This window comes from Acinonyx jubatus, chromosome B2 (assembly GCF_027475565.1).
Source record: "Acinonyx jubatus isolate Ajub_Pintada_27869175 chromosome B2, VMU_Ajub_asm_v1.0, whole genome shotgun sequence".
NCBI lineage: Eukaryota > Metazoa > Chordata > Mammalia > Carnivora > Felidae > Acinonyx > Acinonyx jubatus.
Window position 1 is genome coordinate 112,229,055 of NC_069385.1, and position 26,464 is coordinate 112,255,518.

The 26,464-nt window shown below is 38.1% G+C and overlaps 1 protein-coding gene across 3 annotated transcripts in view; it reads left to right on the plus strand.

Annotated features, from left to right (window-relative positions):
* Positions 1–26,464, plus strand: part of KIF6 (kinesin family member 6) — a 386,005-nt gene that overhangs the window by 99,805 nt on the left and 259,736 nt on the right. For all 3 annotated transcript variants that reach the window (XM_015069784.3, XM_027057824.2, XM_027057825.2), the window contains 2 exons: positions 4,216–4,345; positions 24,604–24,810. In XM_015069784.3, coding sequence (XP_014925270.2) covers positions 4,216–4,345; positions 24,604–24,810 — 337 coding nt within the window. The remainder of the gene's footprint in view (positions 1–4,215; positions 4,346–24,603; positions 24,811–26,464) is intronic.

Here is a 26,464-nt window from a genome sequence, read left to right on the forward strand (position 1 = left end):
CACCCCTGCCATCTGTTGGAAAATTGTTATAATATGCTAATTTTGTTAGAAGATGCTTCATTGACCTCTGACAGACATTTTTCATGATAAACACATAAACTCATGATGTGAATTGCACCCTCTTGAACACGGTACCATTGTACAGTGCATGGCCTGCACAGTCACATGGTGGATTTGCAAGTAGGAAAACATAGAAATCACCATGGCAACACTTGTTTGCAAAGTGAAAATGAGAAGCCAGATTCATTGCAGTAACTCCTGAAAAGTTCCTGTTCAGTAAGTTGGTGGTATTGGAATGTTGTGGAGGTAGGGTGTGGAGAGGGGACGGTTCTTCCATTGATGGCTCCCATTATTGAGAACAAGAGCTTGGCTATTGCTCTTCCTCTGTCTTCCAGCCAGTTAGAAAAAGCCTACAAATTCCGACTACTTAGCCAAATGGAAAAGATTCTCTGTTTACAGAGAAAACACAAAGCCTGCTTCTTCCCCATCATTAAGCAGGCCGAGTATACTTAGCAGAACTTTTCCACTTAGGTGTCCAAGTTAAGGCTATCAGTGACTTTTTGCTTGAAATCTAAACATTTTAGAAACATTTTGTAGGGAAAACTATTCACAGGCCCTTTCAAAAAGAATCAAATTAATAGTTTGGGGGGTTTCCATCTTGGAATTAGGATGTTTATTTAAGAAACTCTAATAAAGCCCTCTTTCAGGCCCATGAAAATTATAGTCAGAATTGAGTGGCAGACTAAGGATTCAGGGAATAGCTATTGATTTGTGAGAGAGAGAAAGAAAAGGCCGAGGAAGGAAGCAACTTGATGAGAAACTTTTGCTAATGGTTCTTATTTCCTCCAGCTTTGAAAATGCATTCTACTAGCAGCAAAGTCTAAAACATTCTCACTCCCTGATTAGTCCACCTAGGCAGGAGTTAGTTCCCAGGGCATGGCTCAGGCTGGGCTTCTGTGAGCAAAGGCATGAGAGTGGGTGGGGCTGAGTGGACGCGTTGTCTGTCAGACTGAGTGCAAAAGGGATTTTCAGTGAAGGCAGGCAGGGCTATGAAGGAAAATACAAAGCCTCATGCCCGAGGGACTGGGCAGAAACAGGGAAAGAATCTGAGGAGAAGAACTGGCAAAGGAGATCCTGACTGGAGAGAGCAAGTTGCACTGCAGAAGATTCCAGAAGGATGCCAGAGATAGAGCCTTTTATAGGGTGGCCACAGATGAGCCCTAAGTCGAGAGAGAACCATGAAAGAAGCCAAACTAAATTGGACACCAACCTGCTATTTTATTTACTGTTCAAAATCTCCATGGGCAAGAAATCAGAGAGTTGTGAGGAAAACATAATATCAGAAAAGCATGAGAGAGATGCATAGTGATGGGTCACAAAAGACAGCTGACAGTTCTGTACAGAAAAACCGGGGGCACGAGCAAATTGCCATTTTGATCAAAGTGACAAAGCCGGGCAAGCACCTGGAAGTAAATATGGAAGTGTGATAATTCTGAAGTAGCCACGCTGGAGATCAAAGGCTCTGAATGATTTAGAAGAAAAAAGTAGCTTAGCCAAATGCCTCTGATGACATTTCACAAGCACTTCCTGTCTTATGCTTCTATTCTGTGTAAATACAATCCCAAATCAGTGACCCATTTAGGCTGTCTAACAAATGAACACTTTCAGAATTCCAACCTTGTTTGTTTTCTGCATTTCTTATTCCAGTGAAGTAATGGTGAGAGATGTATGTATGTTGAGTCCCTACCAGCACTTGGGTTTTTTGATTTGGCAATGTTGTAAGGCCTATGGGATGGGAGTTTAGGTAAATAATACTCCCCAGTTAAGTTATTGTTGTGGCTGATGAGTGGCTTAGCTTACCCATCAGCAGCATGGGAGGTCAGGGAGGTGGGCAAGAAACTTCCCGTGAAAAGACTAGCTTTTTAAAATTCACAGTGACCTTGCCTATTAGTAGATGTAGCGCAAGAGGAACTTCAGCTGCAACCAGTAAAATGAGTAACTTTCCCCTTTGGGCACCTGGTGGAACTGGGTGGGAAGTAGAGATAAAGAAACCAGAAATCTCCACCCCACATATCTACCTTGTAGGATTATTCAAGATGAAGTCAATGGCTTTCCGCCTTGACCACACACTAGAATCACCTGGAGCTTTTACGAACTCCGATACCCAGACCGGGCCCCCAGCACACTGAAATCAAAACCTTTTAGGATGGGACCTGGCACCAGCATTTGCTGTTTTCTTTTAGTTCTACAGGTTGTTCCTATGTGTGGTCAGGGTAAGAACAACTGGGTTAAGTGAAACAATGTGGGCGCCCGGCATGCTTTTGGTGCCCAGTGAGTGTGAGCGTCCTCCTCTTTGAATAAGTTCCTGCTCTTTGTCCCTCTCCCTTTTCTGCTTGGCCCTGCAGTGTGTATCACAGATGACTGTGCCTCAGAGTTGGGGGATTTGTTTTTATCTTCATGTTGACAAAGAACTCTCTTCGATTTTCACTTTTAATGTAGCATCTCGTCACTTGTTTCACGTTTTTATCTTCCTTCCAATGTTACTTAATTTCTTGCACCCTGAGGCCCCAGAATCTTTGGCTTCAGGAAGAATTCTGACTTCCGTGTCCCTAGTGATTGACTTTAGCTAAATCTTCTCAAGCACCGTAGAAGATCAGGGTGGCTATGAAGTTTAAGGAATAAAGAGGGTTCCTAAAAAGAGATAGAATTCATCCATTTCACTTAAAAATGCCTTCATGTTTTCCAAGCATTTTTGAACTCTTAAGCATTTTTAATAAGCTCACTTATGAGTCTTGTTGAAAAAGAAATAAAATACACTTGTTTTCATTAAGGGAAAAGATCTTTTTCCATCTTAGTTGGTATTGTTGAAGGAGACAAAAAGGAGTCCAAAACTTGGCAACAGAGTACATTATTAGTGACATATTGGTCACAGATGTGCTGGTAGAGTTACATTTTCTTCCGGCAATTAGTATTTTAAGTACCCACAAATTACATATGAAAGCCCAGATAACCTCCTTCCCAAAAGGGAAGGATGAAAAATTATGATATTTGCAAAATCTTCATTTTTAAGGTATTCTAAATATGTTATTAGAAATAGGCAAGTGACACATGTCCAAGTAAAAACACATCACTAGTAACGCTAGATGATGCCAGCCTTTACCTTCTACCTTCAGTTCCAAATGCCTTCAACAAGTGCAGACACGCAGAGATACTTTTTGGCAATTCTTGTGAATTATAAGATTTTCTTTACTTAACAATTCTTGAAAAAAAATCAAGAAGGCAAAATTCAAGAGGCAGAAGGGAAATCTCTCTAGTAATTTTATTGCTTGAATCTGTAGGCCTTTGAAGCAGAGTATAAGGAGTTCACATTGCATTCAGTTGCAGAAAGTCCTAAAAGGACTCCAAGGAGAGTATTGATAAGCCAACTCTGGAAACAGGGTTAAGATTCACTTGGGGAGGAAATGGTGTTGGCATCCCATGAAGGCAGTTGTAATAGATGAACGTAATTCCAGACCTAAAGCTTTGACTGTAAGGATGTAATGGAATGAAAAGGTGTGTTGTTTAAAAAAAAAAAAAAGGATCAAGAAACACATTTGATGGACATGAAAATAATGACAAACTAAAACTATTATAAGACTTCTTGAGAATTTTAAAACTCACCTTGATAAGAAAACTAGACGAGGTAATAACTCCTGGAGGGATGACAGACACTTCAGTCTCCATCAGTCTCCATCGTGTTTAAATTGATGAGCTAACCAGTTTGAAAGGTCATGTAAATTGAAAGTGATATAAAATTGAACAAAGGGGAAAAATTAGGAGAAGAAGAATTAGTGCATTCCCTATGTAAGAAACTGAATTATGACATAGAAAAAATAATAGGGCCAACTTTACTGATATATAGGTAGAAGGTTATCTATTTGCATTTTTAATTTAGTAAAAATACATATGATTTAGTGATCTGATGATTGCAAAGACAGATGGCTTTAAATCAGGAGCTTGTGATATACTTTTCAGCCCCCGAACTATTTAATAGCACTGTCAAGGGAATGTCAGTGTTTGATGCGGATCCAGTACTGCCTGGTGTCTTGCGTATCGTTTGATTTTGTAAGTTCAAGACGTAGTACTATACAGCTTTTTAAAAATAAACCCATAAGAAGACTAAACGTTCTTTTGATTCTCAAAGTATCTTGTTTTTGTTGCCTCCCATTTCCCTAGGAAAGTGACAGTGTTTGAGGACCCTGACCAGAATATTCACCTGAAAAACCTGTCTCTCCATCAGGCAGCGACAGAGGAGGAAGCTCTGAATCTGCTTTTCTTAGGAGACACCAACAGAATGATTGCAGAGGTAATGGACTCTCCTCCGTGAGCTGCTTTTTCCATATTATAAGATACAATAGAATTTTAGGGACAGTAATGACCTTAAAAATAACCTCATCCAAATCTCATGGTATAGGTTAAAAAAAAAAAAAGACCAGATACAAAAAAAGAAAAGAAAAGAGAGAAAGAAAACTTAGATTCAGAGAATTGAGGAGACTTTCCTAAGGTCATTCAGGTAGTTAATGGGCAGCAACTGAAATCTCGGCTTTTTTCACTTTTATGTTTTCAATCTGATGCAAATTAGTTTGCAGATAATCGATGAAAACACATGAAATATTTTAATTATAGGAATTTTTGCATCATTTTTGAAATTTAAAAATACACAGTTCATTATTCCTAACCTCAGATCATCCACGTGTCGGTGTATTGTTTTCATATCCATGTATTTAGGGAATTGTTACTTATAAGGCATTTAGAACAATCCACCGGACATGAGAAGTGCTCTGTGTATTTACAGCTCTTGTTGGCAGTGTCACAAACACTGCTATGGTGTGTAGTGTAAGCCTCAGTGCAATATTTTGGATATATTCACACTAAAACTTATTTATTGTTAATCACACATTTGCACCTGTACAAATGGGTGCCTGTATTTCACCTGGGACCCCTAGGCAGGAGCCAGGACTGACTATGCTTGGTCAGAGGCCCTGACCTTAACCAGTTACTGGCCGGAGACAGAGAGTCGCAAAGCTGTCATTCAGCGACGCTGCAGTAAAGCAATGGAGTGGCCGTAGTGGTGTGGGAACAGTTCCCCAAATGAACAGCTTGCTGCTATCACTGGCACTTCTGTTTTTGGTTTTGTTTTTAACTGAAGTATAAGTAACATCCAGTGTTATATTAGTTTCAGGTGTACAACACAGTGATTTGCCAAGTCTATACAATATTCAGGGCTTGCCTCAATAAGTATAGTCACCATTGTCACCAAGCAATGTTACCACAGTGCTATTCTCTATGCTGTACTTTTCATCTCCGTCACTTACTTATTTTATAACTCTAAGTTTATGCCTCTTAATCCCCTCTGTCTATATTGTCCATCCTCTATCTCTGTCCTCTCTGACAACCACCAGTTTGTTGTCCATATTTAAGAGTCTGGTTTTGTTTGTTTTGTGTTTTATTTTCCACATATAAGTGAGATCACATAGTATTTGTCTTTCTCTATCTGACTTGTTTCGCTTAGCATGATCCCCTCTAGGTCCATCCATGTTGTCGCAAGTGGCAAAATCTCATTCTTTTTAATGACTTGAGTGATATTCCATTGCTTGTGTATACCACGTCTTCTTCATCCATTCATCTTCTGGTGGACATTTGGGTTGCTTCCATATCTTGGCTGTTATAAATAATGCTGCAGGAAACATGTATCTTTTTGAATTAGTGTTTTCATGTTCTTTAGGGAAATACTCAGTAGTGGAATTACTGGATCATATGGTAATCCTGTTTAGAATTTTTCAAGGAACCTCCATATTGTTTTTCACAGTGGCTGCACCAATTTATGTTCCCACCAATAGTGCATGAAGGTTCCCTTTTCCCCATATCCTTGCTAACACTTGTTATTTCTTGTCTTTTTAATACTAGCTATTCTGGCTAGTATGAGTTGATATCTCATTGTGATTTTGATTTCCATTTCCCTGGTGATTAGTGATGTTGAGCATTTTTTCATGTTTATTGGCCATCTGGATGTCTTATTTAAAAATGTCTGTTCAGGTTGTCTGCTTATTTTTTAATCAGATTATTTGGGTTTTTTGGTGTTGACTTGTATAGTTATTTATATATTTTAGATATTAATCTCTTATCAGATTTATCATTTACAAATATCTTCTCCAATTCACTAGATTGCCTTTTTGTTTTGTTGATGGTTTCTTTTGCTGTGCAAAAGCTTTTTTATTTTGGTGTAGTCCCAATAGTTTATTTTTGCTTTTGTTTCTCTGGCCTGAGAAGACATATCCATAAATATGTTGCTAAGGGCAATGTCCAAGAGATTACTGCCTGTGTTTTCTTTTAGGAGTTTTATGGTTTCAGGTCTCACATTTAGGTCTGTAATCCTTTTTGAGTTTATTTTTGTGTATGGTGTAAGAAAGGTATCCAGTTTTATCCTTTTGTGTGTACTGTCCAGTTTTCCCAGCACCATTTATTGAAGAAGAGACTGTCTTTTCCCCATTGCATAACCTTGGCACTTTCCTTTTTAAACCATGCTCCCAGAGTTCTGTGTTTTACCTTGTCTCTGATAACAGAGGTAAAGTAGGTGAAGATATTAAGCTGGCGGGGATAACTAGTCTCAGAAAATCCCTATCAAGTGACTTTTTTCTCTGCCCCATTTCTACTCTCCAGAATGTACCAACGCATGTTGCTGATATCTGTTATTGTTCTGGGCCCTTACTTTTGTTGTTTTTTACCAGTTCTGCGTGATTGCTTTTCAGTAGACTAACTTATATAAGTTGAACTTACGTACGACATGAAACACGGATTTGAGAACCCTGGAATTATTATTTCCAGTAAAAGAAAGTTTTATGTAGTTCTTAATTTCTGAATATCTTGTTTGGCTTTCCATTGTTCTGCATTTGTGTTTTGCTTCAACAGTAATTGCTCATGTGATCATCCATGATGTTCTTATTTGTCATGATAATTGAAGATTAAGAAATAAAGCAGATTAAGAATTAGGGAATATAATGGCAGAAGATTCAGCATGCCCAACTAAAGATCCTTTTCTATACATAGTTTAATAAAGAGCAAACCTAGAGATGCAGGGTAGAGCTGAGTCCTGGCCACCAGTGGAATATGAAAGAGAGAAAAGTGGACTCATAAATGCTATTAGAAAACAAGTAGAGAAACCTGTCCCTGCCTCAATGCTAACCTTCCTCCAGAGGTGACTCATCCCTAGAGAAACCTAGGCCTTGCCCTCACAAATTATATTTCCTCGTCTTGAATGGGTCATGGAGGGCTCCTGACCATGGTTCTCTATGACCTCTATTAGCTTAAAAGCTTGGTCATTTGATATTTCAAAGTTATGTGGTAACTTTAGCTGGGTGCATACTTTCACACTATTGTTTTGTAAAGTTTTGAGGAGTTTAAGCTTCTTTGTGCCAAAGTATCTGTCATGTTCTACCACCTCACAGAATTCCAACCGTCTTTTCCTATTACTACTGAGCATCTAATAATAGTATCATAAATAGCTAAAACCTGACAAGTTTCAATCCTAATAATGCTGGTTGTACATTATTTTTTTATTCATTTTTTTCTTTGTCAAGCCCAATTTCTTTTAAACCAAGTCTAACAGGTTTTTGGATGTTTCTCTGCTTGCTTTTGATTTTTTTCTTTGGTAGTAGCTACCATGTTATATTGAGAACCTGCTCAATAGACTTGGCATTGTTGCAGAGATTTTCTATGCACCTCTCTCTCTCTCTCGATATTATTTTTGATTCTTATTTTGTAAATGGAAACTGAGGCTCAAAGAGTTGAACTACTTGCCCAAAGTCGCATAACTAGCAAGTGGCAGAGCCAGGGTTCAGCTGCGAGATGACTGATTCAGCAGCTTGTGCTCTTTCCATATATTACATTTCACGATTACAATAATCATGTCAATAACATGTCAAATTTTTCAAGGGAGGATATATTTCTGAGTTACTTAAGAAGTATAGCAAGTATTTAGCACTTGAGTTTATCTCTTGAATTCATTGAAAGCAAATAAATACATCAGAGTATAAATGAAGACTAACTATCAATCCCTGGAAATACTTTATTATTTAGAGCCTCTAATAAAGTATGTTTTAGATTACAGCCTAGCTGTCAGAATGTAATTTGTCAGCACAGAACGAGCTAACCAGGATAAAAAGAACATACTAATCGTTTTTTAAAAAATGAGGTCCCCAATTTCCCATTTACATAGAGCTGTCCAGAAGTTGCCATGGTAACCAGAAAACATTTGCAAAACAGTCTGAATATGTGGGACACAAAGTGGAGCTCTCTTCCTTTTAGTGTTTTCTACCCAGAGCCAGCATTCTGAGGAAAAGCAATTAAGAGTAGTTTCATCCTCTTCTTATTCATTCAGAAATCTTCAATAATTTCTGTGATCCTACTAATGCTTTGAATAAAACCTGATTATGTCCTTAGGGTAAGTTTTTTAAAACAGTTGAATTGCTGTGCCAAAGAGAATAAATTGTAAGAGCTCAACTGTGTGTGACCCAGGGTCAAAGCCCACCGGTAGCAAACATGACTTGATACTTCTCTGTCTTATCATTGAAATGTTTCTCTCAGTTAATCAAATCTAATTGACCAAGACATTCTGCATTCGACTGTGAGGCCCTGCAGTGTCCTGTTGCTGGGACCCTTTGCTTAGACCCACCCATGGTCTAGAACACTCTGTGCCCAAGTGTGGCCTGAGGGTATCTTGCATTAGAATATCCTGTGATAGTAAAGAGACAGTTTCCTGGATCCCACTTCTGATCGATGGATTCAGAACTTCTGTGGTGGAGCCCAGGAATGTGCATTTTAGCATTTCATTTTATTCCTTTTGGTTAGAACATGTACGAAATGGTATTTTAAAAAATTACACTTGTCTCTCTGTCTAGAGTAAGCTCTCTCAGGGCCAGGATCTTTCTGGATTTTCTTCATCTTTGGGTCCCTAGCACCTTGACCAGTGCCTGGCCCACAGTAAGCACCTGCAGAAATGCTTAATGAATGCAAAACCTACAAATCTAAATTTTTTAAATTAAATTAAGTTAAATTAAATAAATTAAATTAAATTAAATTAAATTAAATTAAATTAAATTAAATTAAATTTTGATTCCATTATAGTTACCACAGTGTTTATTAGTTTCAGGTGTACAATATAGTGATTGAACACCTCCATACATCACCCAGTGCTGATATGACAAGTGCACTCCTTAATCCCCATCACCTGTTTCATCTATCACCACACTCACCTCCCCTCTGGTAACCATCAAATTCTTCTCTATAGTTAAGAGTTTGTTTCTTGGTTTGTCTCTTTCTTTTTTTTTTCCCCCTTTGCTCATTTGTTTTGTTTCTTAAATTTCACATTTGAATGCGATCATATGGTATTTGTCTTTATCTGACTAACTTATTTCACTTAGCATAATACACTCTAAGTTCCATCCATGTCATTGCAGATGGCAGGATTTCATCCTCTTTTAGGGCTGAGTAATATTCCATTGTGTGTATATACCACATCTTCATCCATTCCTCAGTCAGTGGACATTTGAGATCTCACCATAGGTTTGACTATTGTAAATAATGCTGCGGTAAACATAGGGGTGCGTGTCTTATCCCTTTGAATTAGTGTTTTTGTATTTGGGGGTAAATACCTAGTAGTGCAATTACTGGTTGATATTGTAATTCTATTTTTAACTTTTTGAGGAACCCCTGTACTGTTTTCCACAGTGGCTGCACCAGTTTGCATTCCCACCAGCAGTGTGAGAGGGTTCCCCTTTCTCCACATCCTTGCCAATACCTGTTGTTTCTTGTGTTGTTGATTTTAACTATTCTGACAGGTGTAAGGTGGTATCTCATTGTGGTTTTTGATTTGTATTTCCCTGATGAGGAGTGACGTTGGGCATCTTTTCATGTGTCTGTTGGCCAATCTGGATATCTTCTTTGGCGAAATGTCTGCTCCTGTCTTCTGACCATTTTTTAACTAGGTTATTTGTTTTTGCAGTGTTGAGTTGTATCAATTCTTTATATATTTTGGATACCAGTCTTTTACTGGATACATCATTTGCCATTTTAGCATTTTAAATGTGCTTTGGCTAAACATGAAGGCAGTTTGGTTTTTCATTAACATGCTGATTAAAACCCACTCACAGAGAAGTTTTTGAGCACATCCATATTCTGCACCCTGCACATATTCAGTACCACAAAATTTGAAAGTTCCGCTAATTTGGGAGGCAAAAAAATGTTGTAATTTATTTACCATTTGCATTTCTGTTTTTGTTTATATCTTCTAATTGTTTTTCTCTAGCAGTGTTAGGGTAGGTCTGGTTGATTTGTTGAGTGCATGAGGGCTGGAACTTGGTCTTGTTCATATCTGTCATACCTAGAAACAAAGCCTGACATATAGTAGGTGCTCAGTAAATAATTATTGACTGAATGAACATTAAAGATAAAAATTTTTGTTTTTGTCATGCATTTAGCAAATATTTTAAAATTTTATAGATTTTCTTTTCATTGTACTTTCTTTCCTTTAATATAGCTAAGTCAATTTTTTATTTTATGGTTTCTGCTTTGGATGCCATGCTTAGAGATGCAATAGCTCACTGATAAATAACCCTACATATTAGAAAGTGTTTTGTTTTTTTTTGAATTGAAATTTGATGCCCAGTAGCATCTACTTCATTATTCACACATTCACATGGAAAGGGACGGTCATCATCAGGTTGGGGTGGATCTTATTGGAGATTTCTGGGGCATGGGAATTTTACCTGAATCTTGAAGAAGGCTATCCTGAATTAACAAAATCAGGGTTCATTTTGAATCCTCCCTCTAGAAATAGCTTCCATTGGTAAAAGCTCAATTTAAATATTCATTTTAAGGAATTGTAGTGCTGCTCAGAGTGAATCATTAGACTAACACAAGCCTCTTTTACAAGCCAGTTTGGAGAAGAGAATAGTGTCTTCTCCAAAGACACTGGGGTGTCTTCTACCAAAACTTCATAGTAATGTCTGTTATGGGTTAAATTGTGTCTTTCCCCCTCCTCATTCATAGATTGAAGTCCTAACCCCTCAGTACCTCAGAATGTGACCTTCTTAATTAAGAAGTAGAGTCTTTATAGAAGCCACCAAGTTAAAATGAGGTCAAAGTGAGCCCTAATCCCATATGACTGGTGTCCTTATAAAATGAGGGAATTTGGAGACAGATACATATACATGGAAATGCTATATGAACACAAAAATGTTCATCTATAAGCCAAGGAGAGAGGCTTGGAACAGATCCCTCCCTCACAGCCCTCAGAGGGAAGAACCAACACCTTCATTTTGGATTTCTAGCCTTAAGAACTGTGAGATGATAAATTTCTGGTATTTAAGCCCCCCGGTTTGTTATACTTTGTTATGGCAACCCTGGAAAACTGATCCAGTGTCCAGATAACCTAGAATATAATTTCTCATATGATTGATACCAGGTGTAGCTCTTGACCTTGACAAGTTCAAGAGGAATAATATGCTTTAGCTAGTAGATAGCACTGGTTATGAAACTGGTTGAAGGGGACCTTTGGTGAGAACAGAACACTTTGTGCTAACATTGGGAGAGTCCAGGATCCTTTTGGTGGGTGGTGTGCTTTCTTCCCACCTGTCTTCCTTTTCTGAGTGAACCATCAGGTGAGGTCTTCCCGTCAGTGTTGATGGCCACTCTGTGGCTTCCTCACCATCACTATGCATTCCTGCCAGGCAGAGGTGAAGAGCATGAGCTTTGGAGATGATCTCCTATTCTGCTTCTGGCTCCACCTTGAGAGGTGTATGTCCTTGGCCGAGTCACTGACCCAGTGTTAACCACACTTCTAACCTGTACGATGGGCATAATGATACCTACTTTCCAGGGTTATAGTAAGAACTAAGTTAAGTGACATTTGGAAATACCCTAAAATTTTTGGCTAGCAATTACTTATTTAAAGATAAGACTATTGTCCTATTCAACTCTGTTCTTTCAGCACCTGGCAACTAGTTGGCCAGTCATTAATTAATCATTTGGTCACATTGCTGGGGAGAGGAAGATTTGGAGAGAAGACCTACAATCTCAAGCCCAGAATCAAAAGTGGCCTTATGGTACACTGTGCCTGTTGGTGACTCCAGAGTACATCCCAGACATTTTGACATTTTATTTTACTAAAAAAAATTTTTAAATGTTTATTTTTGAGAGAGAGCGAGCGAGCACATGAGTGGAGGAGGGGCAGAGAGAGGGAGACACAGAATCCAAAGCAGGCTCCAGGCTCTGAGCTGTCAGCACAGAGCCCGTCGCAGGGCTCGAAAGCATGAGCTGTGAGATCATGACCTGAGTGGAAATCAGACATTTAACCAGATGAGCCACCCAGGCACCCCAACTTTGACATTTTAAAATTTGTGATACTCCATACCTTTTGGAAGAGGTTACTTTCCAAATAATCAGTCTGTCAACCTATTAGTTCTTTCTACCTGACTCTTTGCTTGAAATAAAAAACCTAGTAAGATTTATCTGAGTTGTGCTGATGTGTTTTGTAATTTCTTAGACTTTGCACATTATCAAACTTATGGAGTGACGGTGTGGCCCTGTGGAAGTGCAAACACAGCTGGGAGACAGGGCATGAGTGGAGTTGGTAGGTTTATGCCAACTGTAGGAACAACTGTCATTGGACACGTGACCTAATAGCATAAGGACAACACAGGAAGGACAGAGCAGCTTTACTGTGTGACTGTGTTTGTTAACAACACTAAGCCTTGATCTTGTGTGGTGTGTGTGGGAAACCAGAAGATTTGGGTAGCAGTTAGTATTCCAGGATCCTATTCCAGAAGACGATTAGAAGGACACTGAATAGGAGCGCCTGGGTGGCTCAGTCAGTTAAGTGTCTGACTCCTGATTTCAGCTCAGGTCATGATCCCAGGGTTGTGGGATCAAGCCCTGCATCAAGCTCCACACTCCACTGAGTGTGGAGCCTGCTTAGAATTCTTTCTCTCTCTCTCTCTCTCTGCCCCTCTCCCATGCTCGTGTACTCTCTTTCTCTCCCCCTCTCTTTCCCAAATAAAAAAAAATGTTTTAAAGAGAGATATATTCATTGTATGTAATTAACAAGTTTATTCCAAGATTTTTGAGCCTGGGAAGAGCAAAATACACAGCACACAAAATACATGTTGGCCCTGCTGTTATTACAATAAGAATACTATCTTTTATTATTAGGTCTCAATAGGCAGCTAAAATACTTAGCAGATGTGTTGACAGTTCTAATCTCTTTTCTTAATCTACTGAAGGAAGGAAATTTCAATTTTGAGCACTTACATATGTCAGGCATTTCTCTCTCCTTATATTTTATATATGAGATATAGGAAGAATATATAACTTCTTAAAAATAGTGATTCTGTTATATCATGGTTTGCATTTTGCTCTCATCTAACCTAATTAGTGGTATTGCATGAACCATGAGTTTTGAGATCTAAAACATTTATTTATTAAAATAAATGAAGTGGCATAATACAGCCATTATTAGAAAGTTAAAATATACCTATTCTATATCCATGGTTAGAGAAACACAATTTTTTTTTTTGGCTGTAAAAATTTAGCTCCAGAGTTTCTATTGATCTTTCAAATTCTCATTTCTGATTAAGCATAGAGAAAGAAATTTTTATTCCAGTCCCTGTTACTGAAATGCTCTAACAACAGCAACAAAATATAAAAAACAGAGGGAAAAAGAAGCCATCTTCAGTGAAATAAGGAAATAGCCATAACCTCAAACCATGAGAGAAACTGCCAAAGATTATGAAATTTGAGTTATGGGGAGGGAGGGTGCTGAGAGCCAACACATTCATCCTCCAGCCTCAGTTAGGATAGAGTTTCCCCTTAAAGAAAGGGTCACAATTCTCCAATGCAAATCCAGTGATCTTTTGGTTACAGCGATGAGGTCTAAGAACACAGGGAAGTATGGGGGAAGGGGTAGTATTAGATAGATACTCATTCTACACTATGAAAGATGGATCCAAAGACGGAACCTGTAAGACAAGTCATTTTTATGGGCAGCGGTCTCAGCTCGTGGCAAGAAAGATGGTGTGTGGTGAGTGGAGTTCAGGGAGTTAGTGACTAAAATGTACCATCCCAGGCCTGTTCGGGGGGGAAAAAAATGAGGAAAGTATGTATATGTTCTTTGAGCTAAGAACATAACAGATATAAAGTAAAAGTATTCAGGGCACAAACTGGATTTGAATGCTGCACGCCCCCCACCCCCCACCCCAGACTGTTCTTTAGGAAAAAGACGGATATGTTCAGAGATAAAATTGTCAGAAAGAAAACAGCTGAAGACTTACCATATATATGGAGTAGGGCGACGGGGGGGTCGGGGGGGGGGTGGCTAAGTAACCCATATTTGAATGCTGATTATATCAGGGGGGCAGAGGAAGTGTTCTTCACAGTCTTAAATGTTACCTCGATATAGTCTTTATTAAAAAAAAAATAGCTCCAAAATATAGAAGGGATTACAAGAACAGAAGATGAAAATCAAGTTTGAGGACGCCAGAGAAGAAATGACAGAGAAAAAGAAAGCCATTGTAAAGATGAAAGTGCCATTGGAAGCAAAAAAGGAGGAAGAAGGGGAGGAGGGAGATGAGGAGGGGGGAAAGAGGGAGACATGTGGCTGAAAAATAACGAAGGATGCAAAAAGTGAGGAGAGAAAGTGCTGCCTAGAGAGAGAGATCAGCAGCGCCAGGAAGCTGCTTCACTCCGTAGGCAGGTCTCAGCCAGTGGAGGCACCGGCAGGAGATGGGAGGGCGTGAGGAGGGGAGAAGCCGGAGCATCTCCCCCCTTCCCAGTTGGGTGCCAGCTAAGAGGGGTCTGGGGAAGATGCTGCTTTTAGGACTCAGAGTCTCTGCTGTGGTATAGAAAACAAAAATAGAGAGAAGGGAGGAAATGGAACAGAGAGGAAAGAGGCCTAGGATTAGCCCCTGAGTAACAACATTTCTGCAAGAAACTGAGATAATAACTCAGATTGCTTTTGGCTTATCTAACAAGTCAGGAATACACAAGGGGGAAACTGGCAGGATGTCAATTTTGGCTGTAGCTTTAAGCACAGAAGCTATTCTTACAGCATTTCTCACTGATAGGTTGGTTTTTTTTTTTTTTTCTGGCAAGCTAACTTTTGTATCCAATCCTTATAATGGTTCCAGCTAGGAGGGAGGAGACAGGTACTTTTCAAGGTACTTCAACAAGTACTTTTATCAGTTTGGGGTATGCCATTTGGAGTGTTGCCAGTTGTAACAGCAACTGAGATCTTCATGGCCATGGAAAGAACTGCAGAATCTTCAAAATACGGAAAAAAATATGATTGGACTATAAAGCAGAGAGAAATAATGTTTCTAATAGTAGCTTTCTGTGCTTTTAGAGTTCTTCCTTCAGCATCTCTACCGTAAATAACATTGTCCCTGAATTCCTGTCTGTTATTGATCTTGATGTCCGACCTGAAATGTTGCATTGAGAGTTATCACCATCAATCTGACGGGATAAACTTCTTTCATAAGAATAAAATTATACGAAAGTATATCTGAGTTCTGAGTTCAGTACTGATCTTGTCTGTACAGAGGATAGTGAAGGGTATTTTCAGCTTACCTATAATCTTGAGCTGTGTAATGTGTTCAGAATAGGTTTTCCCTAAAGACAAACCCTCTGAGCTGCTGTCAATTCATGAGATCATTAGACTTTTTTTTTAGCCCATAATATTGTTGTTCCAGTTCTGTGTATGGTCACATGTGGAAATTGTTAAGCCAGGCTGAATTTTAAAAGGAAAAAAGAAAAAAAAAAGTTAAACTCAATGCAAAAGGTGAAAAATGTGCTAGATAACGGCAATAAGTTACTTGTTGCCATTGAAGAATCAATTCTGTTATGATTCTTCTCACAGTCAAGTAAAAAAAAAATGGGGGAGGCCGGGGCAACATTTGGGGTCATATAATTTCCATTGTTCAGAGAGCAAACCTTTACTTTGGTGATTATGTGATGATAGGTCGTTCAAGGATGATAAACAGAGATGATAGTTGGACATAACTGATTGAAGATATGGGTAAAATTCCTTCTCAGTTTGCAAATGGGCCAATTTTAACATACTTAGCTTTTGATATAAATGCACTTGACTTTCATTTGTCAAATCCTGAAGAAGTGACCCGCAGAGAGGCAATCTTCTGAATTCTGACATCCAGCAGAAAAAGAGCATCCATAATTCTGACATTTAGTTTTCCTAAAATTAAGTCACCCTAGTAGATCTTACAGGATGTGAAAAAAAAAAAAAAAAAAACACATCAAATTGATCACAGACTTGTTAGGAGAGATATATAATAAAATATAATAGGATATCAGAAAGGTGAATCATACTTGCTAGAAAATTCTTATTATATATTCCAGGTTGTTCCAAAGCTTGCTTTTGAATTTTACACAAAACTGATGTGCCTCATCTATTTTTCTCTTTTACAAAACTACCTTGACAATATGCTGGGCCTAGAAATCCTGCAACTAGAGAAAATGATTTTGACTACTTTTCTAAAAGCCACGTATCTTATAAAGAGAAAAATCAGAAAGAAAAACAAGGAGTTTAGAATTATTAATTCCAATTGAAGGTTATCTAATTGGGGATATTTTGCTGCTAAGCACTGTGTTCTGAAACAGCCTCAGGAAGAATCAAGGCAGGTGTTTTTAGTGTCACATGATCCACCACTCGGTTTGGTCAGTTCTCACTTCCAGGCTGGGTTGGTGTACCTCAAGGGTGTGGTGGGCCTCCTGATAACCCATGTGCTACGGGAGGAATTGGATACGGAATCATTTAGCCAATGCTGGGAAGGTTAGGGAATCACTTAAGGGTGAGTTTTAACTTGAAGGCTGGGGTAGCCCAGAAAACACATAGAAGTTATTATTTTCAGTCTTCAATTCAGATAGAATAAATGAGCAGAGGAAGAAATCAGTTAGGCTATCGGGTTAGAAAGTGTTATCAGACCAGGAGAATTGGAGTGGAAATCTGGATTACGGCTTCTGTGGTGCTGTTTTTGTTCTTTGCTGGTTTATTTTAAAGAATCTCAAGAGTATACATTATACACTCTGTTCAGTCTAAGAGATTTTCTTCACCAGACCTAGTCTAGTGTAGTGGAAATTCTTGTTGAGATATTTCACCCCAAAATAGGAGAGTCATTGAAAAAAAGAATTTGGTACATAGGAATGGACTATAAGATATGGCAAGAGATAACGAAGCATTCAAAGGATCCTAGAAAATGTTATATGTAATTTAAAGAGATTATTCAAATCATTGTGGGCTATATTATGTGTAGTTACTTTAAAATTGATTGAAAACATGAGATTGACTAAAAGAAAAAAATTTACCCAAAACGTAATAGTATATTATGTAAACACAAAAACCATTTTTCACGTATCAATTTTTGGCCCTAAAATCAAAATGTTCAATCTCGAAAATAGCCACACACACACACACACACACACACACACACACACACATAACTGCCCCTTCCACACACACCCTATTGTGAAATAATGAAAAAAAAATGAACATTTTAATTCACACGGAATCCTTGTTGATCTGCCAATAAGACTCTGTATAACAACAACTGCAAAAGAATATGTGTTCTGAAATCATCGAGGACCAGACTTGGTTGTTGTGTATCTGCAGAATCCATAGGGAAGATGACTGAACAGCCTTTTGAAGACGTTCACCAGTTCTTGCCACTATACCATCGCTTTGCAAAATTTTCTGTCAGCTTCCGAATATGTCCTGCTTTGTAGAAAATGATTCTTATGCAGTGAAATATGAGATTTTTAAACTTATGAAATAGTTTCTGAGAGTGGTAGGCCAGCCAGTGCCAGTAAATGGCTTGGAGGGCTGTAGGAGAAGGAATTTCAGTCTTCAGTGTAGGCATGTGGTGTTTTCTTGATTTGATGCTATATTATGTAAAGTGCTCTGCCAAAGCCGTTGCAAGTACCATCCACAGCCACGTTGCTGTTCCAAGCCCCTTTTGTATAGAAAGTTTGAAGTCACTATTGTCTGACAGGGTCACTTTTGAGTCACCTTTTATAATGTGTACCTTTTATAATTACATCATGCAAAGTGGGCTGGCCACCAAACACTCATCTGAGGCCTGATAGATCACACCATCACCCCTCTCTGCCCCTGTAGCAAATTTATTCATATTATGTCATAATTTTTAAAATGCTAAACATTTAAAAATCCATTTGGAAAAATCAATCATTTGGATTTTTCCAGAGTTTGAATATTAATGATCTTCTACTCTACGCACAAATGTTAAATGTCCTTTTTGAACACAATAGCTAGTGCCATTTGTGAATCGTCCAAGAGAATTCATGGAGGTAATTTAATTTTGAGTAGGTTTATTTTGGAGGAGGAAGAGGACATACATTTCCCCGTCAGAAATGATAGGCAATACTTGACCAGCAAGAGGACATTCTAGGTAAGAGAAAAGGCAGTTGAAGATGTAGAGGGTAGTGGCAGATCTCTGGAATCAGGCACAATGGGTAGGGAGACTTGAGTCGATCTTACTTTTTCAAATAATTCTAATATTTAGACTTAAATGAATTCCATGGACTTAAAGAATTTGGGGGGAAAAAGGAGTTTGCAGATGTGGTCTTGGAATGATATGGAGATTTTTAGAAATTATGGAGCATGCCATAGAGCTTCCAGAAAGCTAGAAATGAATAAGGTCAGCAATTAAACAAGTATTTTTGAACACTATTATGCTGTATTATGTTAGGGTTACAATGATGAAGAAGACAGCCTCAAGGAGCTCAGAATCTAGGTGGGAGGAAGAAGGAAGTGGAAAGCATTTGCTAGAGGATGTAACCTTCCCAATGGAACTTATTATGATGAATCTATAAGGGACCAGTGATCCTGGGTTTTTAGACTTTTACCCCATTAAAGAAAGCCATATACTTTCTTATTTTCCAAGAAAGAAAATATATTTGGAAAATGGCAAGTTAATATTTTTGATACTAAGCCCTAAGACAAGAATCTGGTAAAGCATTCTTAAATAATGATCAGTAAGCAATTAGGAAAGAGTCAACATTGATTCATCTTAAACTAATTCTATTCACTTTTTTGATAAGGTTATAAAAACTCATAGATCAAATAGATCCAATTTATTTAATAAAGTCTCTCAAAAGTATCCTTGGGGATATACAGAGAAATTGAAGGTATAGGAAAGTACTTGGATTAAAGCCAATTGGAAAATACCCATAACTGTTTCCTAACAGAGTAGAGAGTAGGAGTGTTCATGGAATGTTGTTCTGCCTTATTAATTCTTACAAATTATTTGGATGAGGATACTTTCATTTGTAGATAGCACAAAATTGAAAGAAAATGTTCCATAATTATCTCAAGTGATTGTAACTTGGGGTAAAAACTAATCAAATACAAGTCAGTCATCAAATAAATGTTTGTGTATGTGTGTGTGTTTCCCAAACAAATTTCATATCATGGGTAAAAGGGTGGAGCAAACATGGTAGAACACTTCATGTGCTAGTTACGGGCAACTCTAGATTTAGATTGCCTGGATTCCAGTGTCCTCTGCTGTGGTTAGTCTACATTAGAAAGAATATATGCAATTCAGAGTGTCAGAGTGCCTGCCATATTAAAAAAAAACATTTTGAGGAACACACTTGAAGGAACTAGAGATATTTAGTCTTAGTGATGTGATAGTTTAATTCAGAAATATAGGTAGAACTGATGTAATCAAATATGTTTTTTTAAAAATATTATTCTACAACGTGGAGAACAATTGGAGGAGACGAGTAAATTTGGGGAGACTAATAAGGAGAGAATGTCATGACCCAGAGGAGAGATCAAGGATATTTGGATATAGAAGTAGAAGTAAATTCAAGAGGAATGGACTAGACATCCATGTGTGGGACACAGAATGAGGGAAAGTGATGAGCTTATTTTGGGGAGCATTAGGTTTAAGATGCTGGCAAGGCATTTTAGTGGCAGTTATCAGTAGACATTCTAATCTAGTGCACAGAGAAACTGTGGTTGGAAATAAGGATATGGGAGGCATCTGAATAGAGTGAATATCAACAGGAATGGACACTTATATGACCTTTCACAGTTCATGGGCCACTTCCACACTCAGTATAGCTCTTTGCAGCAAAGCAAGCCTTATTATAGGGATTACAAAGACACAAGAACCAAAATTATGTCAATTTGCTTAATATTTTAACACCAGTAAGTGACGGAACCAGGGCTTGAAACCAGGTGTTTCAATACCACATTCTAAGACCGTTGATCTGTGACTTTTAAACTACACTACAGTATCTATTCAGTGATAATCAGAGCTATCGACAAAGACCTTTCCAAGGGGAAGAAATATCATGACCATAGCTTGGGACCTGCGTGTTTTCGGGACTGGGGAGAAAAGCGTCCAGTAAAGGAAAAGGAGACAGAGCAGTTAGAGAGAAAGTGCCAGGACAGTGAAGACTCTAGAAACCAAGGAGGGGCAGGGTGGGCAGAGAGCCTCCAGGATGAGGGGATGATTAGTGTTCTTAGGTATTACCTAGAGGGTCAGCATGCTCAGTTTTGAGAACAGACCCCTTTCTGTATTGCAAATTTGCCTTTTTCTCAGCATTCCCTCTCATTTCATTTGTTTTGTCTCTAGCTCTTGAGCTAGATTATAAATTTCTTGAGGGCAAGTTCCATCTTATTTTCCTTCTAGTCTTTGTGCTGCCTAACACAGAGCTGTATCCACAGACTGATATGAAATGTGAAAGCTCTCTGCATGCAGATGATTAATCATCACTAACATTTTTCCAAAGACATAGTCTCTAGTGCCAAGAGCACATTTGTTTAAAATGTGCACTTAAATTTGAATGAATCTGCCTAAATGGTGCCATCTGTTCTTAGGCAGTTTCAGAAATGTTTTAATACGGTTTTACCTTTAAAAGGACAAATGTAGGGGCATGCCTGTGAGACATATAGACACCCTTAAATAAACACAGAGCAGACACCAGCACATTCGATCACACTTAAACAGCTACACATAAAGAATGTTTTCTGAGGTTTAAGAAAATTTTAGCTAAGAGGACACCAACTACTACTTCATGCAGGAAATATTTATGGGAAGTTACAAAATTGTGGGCATGGACTCCTACAGCATATTACTGCATTTTAATTACAGACTCCAGAAATACAACTTAATTTGATGTAAATCTCACATTCCTTTGAAATTGGTACCTCTTCCATTATTTGCTAATGGGCCACATTTTATTGTGACTGCAGTGGATCCATTTGGAAGCTGAAGACAGATGTCGGGGAGAGTCTCTGTGTTATTTATTTCTATCGATTGTCAATTTGACTTTTGTTCCAGTACTGTAGGATTTATTGTTGGGCGAATATAACAGTGACGTGAAACCCATGTTTAAGTTCTGCAAATAACTTCCAGTCACTTTTGAAACACCTCAACTTAGGTTCTAAATTTGAGTTTGCGGTTTTACAGGCACAGTTATTTGCTGGTCCACTTCAGCATGCAAAATCACACACTGGCCAGATCTGAGTATGGTTATTGTGGCAACGAGTAATGGGTCACATTTTCAGCCTATTTAACTTACTAGCTACATCATCATCACCAACACAATGCCAAGATTTTGACATCTGTGTATTTTGGTAGTTGGTGTAAATCAACAATGGTAGATATCAAGAACTCAGATTTACAGAAGGAATTTCGGGTTAAAATAGCATCTGAGTGTGTTACCCTCTCTGAATACATGTGCATCCATATGGAAATTCTTTTATTAAATCCCATTTTGCAGGGGTGGGGAGCTGCACACACTTACTCACATGAACGGTCATTTGGAATACTGTTAGGGAAATTTTATTTTTAGGTATCAGAATTTGCTTCTGATAATTACAAAAAAAATTTTTTAATGTTTATTTTTGAGAGAGAGAGAGAGAGCAAGCAGAGGAGGGGCAGAGAGAGAGGGAGACACAGAATCCGAAGCAGGCTCCAGGCTCTGAGCTGTCAGTACAGAGCCCGATGCGGGGCTCAAACTCAGGGACCATGAAATCATGGCCTGAGCCAAAGTTGGATGCTTGACTGACTGAGCCACCCAAGAGCCCGCTTCTGCTAATTTTAAATAAATAGGGTATTACAGATACAACTGAAGTCCTCTTGTGGCCTTTTTGCTTTGTATCCCTCACAGAGGCAACCATTAGCATTAATTTGCTGTGTTCTTCCAGTCCATATTTTTATACTTTAATGACCTAAGTTCTAGAGCCATGAATGAAATTTTTAGGTGATACTTCTTTTTGAGCACCTGAGTTCTGTCATAGATATCATTTTGATCATTGAAGTTTACATCATTCTTTAACATGCTATTTCTCATCAGCAGCTCAGAAACCCATCTGTCAATCTATCCAAAAGGTGCTTCATTTTGACTTCCCTGTAGTTTGAATTATCCAAGTTCATTCATCTCTACTACCACAGATTTTCATTTAGGTTGTACATCTTGTGCCAATTTCTTGCTATACCCAAGCATGAATGCCCATATGTGTGCATACCAATCACCCCTTTTCACTCTCCCCCAGTGAGACTTGTTCCAGACTTCTCTCCAGGAATACACCTCGGAGTCTGTTGCTGGGTTGTGGGTTATATGCATCTGCAACCTTACCACATATTGTCAAATTGCTCTCATAAAGAGGTTCTTTATATTCCTCCCAGCAGTATATAAATGTTCTTGTTTCCTTGTATCTTTACAAGTCTTGTTTTGTTAGACTCCATTTTCTAAAAGTTTCCAGTCTGATAGAGGTGAGTGAAATACTTTATCATTATGGCTCTAATTGTTTGTCCTGGCCATTTGTGAGTTGGAGCATTTTTTTTCAAATACTAATTAACCATTTTTAGGTTTCCTCTCTATGGGTTGCCTGTTCATATCCTTTGCTCATTTTTTTTTCAGAGTTGCCTTTTTCTTATCGATGTGTGGAGGTTCTTTTTTTCAAGCATTAATCTTTTGTTAGCTATATGGATTGCAAACATCAACTCCCAGCCTTCCAACTCTGTGGTAGATTTTATCACCCAGAAGTTCTTTAATTTTGGATAATTTGGTCAAATACTTTCAATTAATTCATTTTTGTGTTTAATATCTTATCATAAAAGATCCATGACTGCCTTGAATTGGTCCTGATGTGCTTCCATATTTTCTTATATGAATGTTAAAATTGTGTTATTTTACACCTAAGTCTTTAATACATTTTGGAATTTATTTCTGTATCAAGTGTGAGAAGCAACCTAAATTTATTTATTTTTTTCAAGATGGATAGCCAGTTATTCCAGCACCATTTGTTAATTAGTCTTTTCTTTCTCCATTATGGTGTGAGGTCACTTCTGTCCTATCCAGAGTTTCAAAATGAGCCCAGCATGTTTCCCTGATCTCATTATCTGTTCCTGCAGCAATACCACACTGTTTTAATTACTATGGCATTATGATATACCTTGATGTATAGCAGGACATGCTCTCCTCTCTTGTGCTTCTTTCACAGAATTGTTTCTGTTATTTTTTTATATTTGCTCCGTCTGTTTTTTAGAATTAATTTGCCCTGTTCCACAAACATAACATGTGGTATTTTTATTTCAATTGCATTGGTTATGTACGTTAATATAGAGAAATTAATATACAGATTCATTTTTAGTTTTCCCATCTATGACATGGTACATTAATATCTAGGACACCTTTTATTTAGGTTTTCTTTTTGTATCTTTTAATATTATTTTATCATTTTCCCTACAAATCACACTTTTTTATAAGATTAATCCCCCATTATTTCATTGTCTTTGTTACCATTATAAGTAGTATTATACTTCCTGATTAATTATTGCTGGTTATTAGAACTTCTCTAATTTGGCATGTTGATCTTTCATCCAGCAGCCCTGCTAAACTTCTTAGTTTTTAACTTAGTTTTTAACAGTTTATAGATGTTCCTGCATTTTCTTTGTAGACTACCATATTTTCTGCAGATAATGATGTTTCCATCTCTTCTTTTCCTGTCACGATGACTTGTATTTCGTTTTCTTGTTTACTGCATTGGCTGGGACCCCCTGTTCACTGTTAGGTAGTAGCAGTGATACTGGGCATCCTTGTCTGTTGGTTGTGTTTATTACAAGTGTGTAATGAATTCTCCCAGTGCACCCATTCTCACCTTTTTCCCCATGGTGTTCACATTGAGCATCTGCAATATGGCTAGCCAAGATTAAGGTGGGAACTGTGGTCATGTAATGAAATTAAGTTATCATATTAGTAAGTAGACCCAAGCTTTACCTTATTCAAACTCTTTCCTCACTTTCTGAATCAACCCATCCACATCTGTTATCAGTCTTTCCAGAGACAATACATTAAATATAACTGACTTTAAGAGGTCTCAGCTACAAGTGTTTTTGTTGCATTGGACAGCACTGGCTTCATTGGAAGTGTCATACCATCAGAAACATAAATTTAAATTTTTTGAGATTCTGTGAAAATGCTCAGCGTTCACATTGATTTTGTTTTGCAATTCCTTTTTTGTAGACTCCAATGAACCAAGCTTCAACTCGTTCCCACTGCATTTTCTCTATTCACTTATCAAGCAAGGAGCCAGGATCTGCGACCGTCCGCCATGCCAAACTTCACTTGGTTGACCTGGCTGGTTCAGAGCGAGTTGCAAAGACTGGAGTGGGAGGCCAACTTCTAACAGAGGCCAAGTACATCAACTTGTCCCTTCATTACTTAGAACAGGTAAAATGGGCACAACAGGATTAACTATATCTACCATTTGCTGACACGCTTTACTAGGCACTCTGCTAACATTTTTGTTTTTTGTTTTCCTCTTTTATTGTGGTAAAATACACATAACATAAACTTCATAATTTTAATCATTTTAAGTATTCAATTCTGTGTCGTTATGTACATTCACAGTGTTGTGCATCCATCACCACCATCCATTTCCAGAACTTTTTTCATGACCCCAAACAGAAACTCTGTACTTATTAAGTAGTAATTCTCCATTTCCTTATGCTTTCAGTATCTGGTAACCTCTGTTCTACTCCCTGTCCCTATGAACTTGCCTATTCTAGATACTCATATAAGTGGAATGTATAATATTTGTCCTTTTCTGCCTGGTTTATTTCCCTTAGCATAATGTCTTCAAAGTCCCTCATATGCTGTAGCATGTATTTGAATTCTGTTCCTGTTCAAAGCTGAGAAATGTTTCATTATATGTACATGCCATGTCTTGTTTATCTGTTCATCCATCGACGGATGCTTCAGTTGTTGCTACCTTTTGGCTATTGTGAATAATGCTGCTGTGAACATTGGGGTAGCATTTTGTATATACCATTTCATTTAAACCTTACAACAGCCCTACAATGTAAGGTATTAGTTATTTCCATCTTGTAGATTTTAAAACTCAGATCTTCCTGAGGCCTTCCCCAGGTTACCAGCTAGCAGTAAGATGAGGAGTTGAATCTTGAATTGCCTGGCTACAAGGCCCATGTGTTTTCTTACTATACCTTATTGTTTTTACTGTAAAGTTTGTAATGGGTGTGAAAATAGGTTATAAATGGCCTCCTGTGGCCTATCTTTTCAGGCTTGTGGCTTAGTTATAGGAACATAATTTAGAGATGACTGATATCTTTTTTGGCTTCTGGTGACTTGAGTTCGTGATTGTGATCCTGCAATGGTTCTCTTTGCTTTACCTGTCCTCCCGACCCCTACCCCAAGTTTACTGCAATCTACCCCAGTGTGTGCTCTGTTTTTTATTTCTGATTTTGACTCCAGGTGATAAGAGAGCTCATCTGAATTTAGCCAAATAAATTTTCCAGAAAAAAATCCTCACCCCTTAAAATGAGCATATTGAATTGGATGATTTCTCAAGTTTCTTTCAGCTCTGTGAGTGAAGTGCTGTGAGTTGAATGTTAAAGATGGCAACTACTTCCAAATTCTCAGAAAAAAAAAAAAAAGAGGAGCATGATTAAAACCTGGAGTAGAGAAGTGTAGACTATATTGGCAAGGCAGAAGGACTTGCTAATGAGTGTTGGAGGCTAAAAGATTTCAAAAAACAAACAGAAACACCCCCTCTCCCCTTTTTGAGACTGATATTGTCCTGATGGTAAATGCTTTCTAATGGTCAAGTTGGCTGAAAAAGCAGATTGAGAGAAACCTAAGGGAGTTGTATCTGAACAAGGTACATGCAGTTAGGCTCTAACCAAATAAACCCCCGTAATGCAGCACCCAGAGATTAATGACCTGCCCGGTGTTCAGGTCATTTTAGTGTTTCTGACAAGATTCAGGCTTCCCTAGCTCTTCCTTACTCAAATATTACACACTACTTTTACTTTAACAGAGCATTTACTTAATAGGACACTTACAAAACATTGATATAAAAGCATAA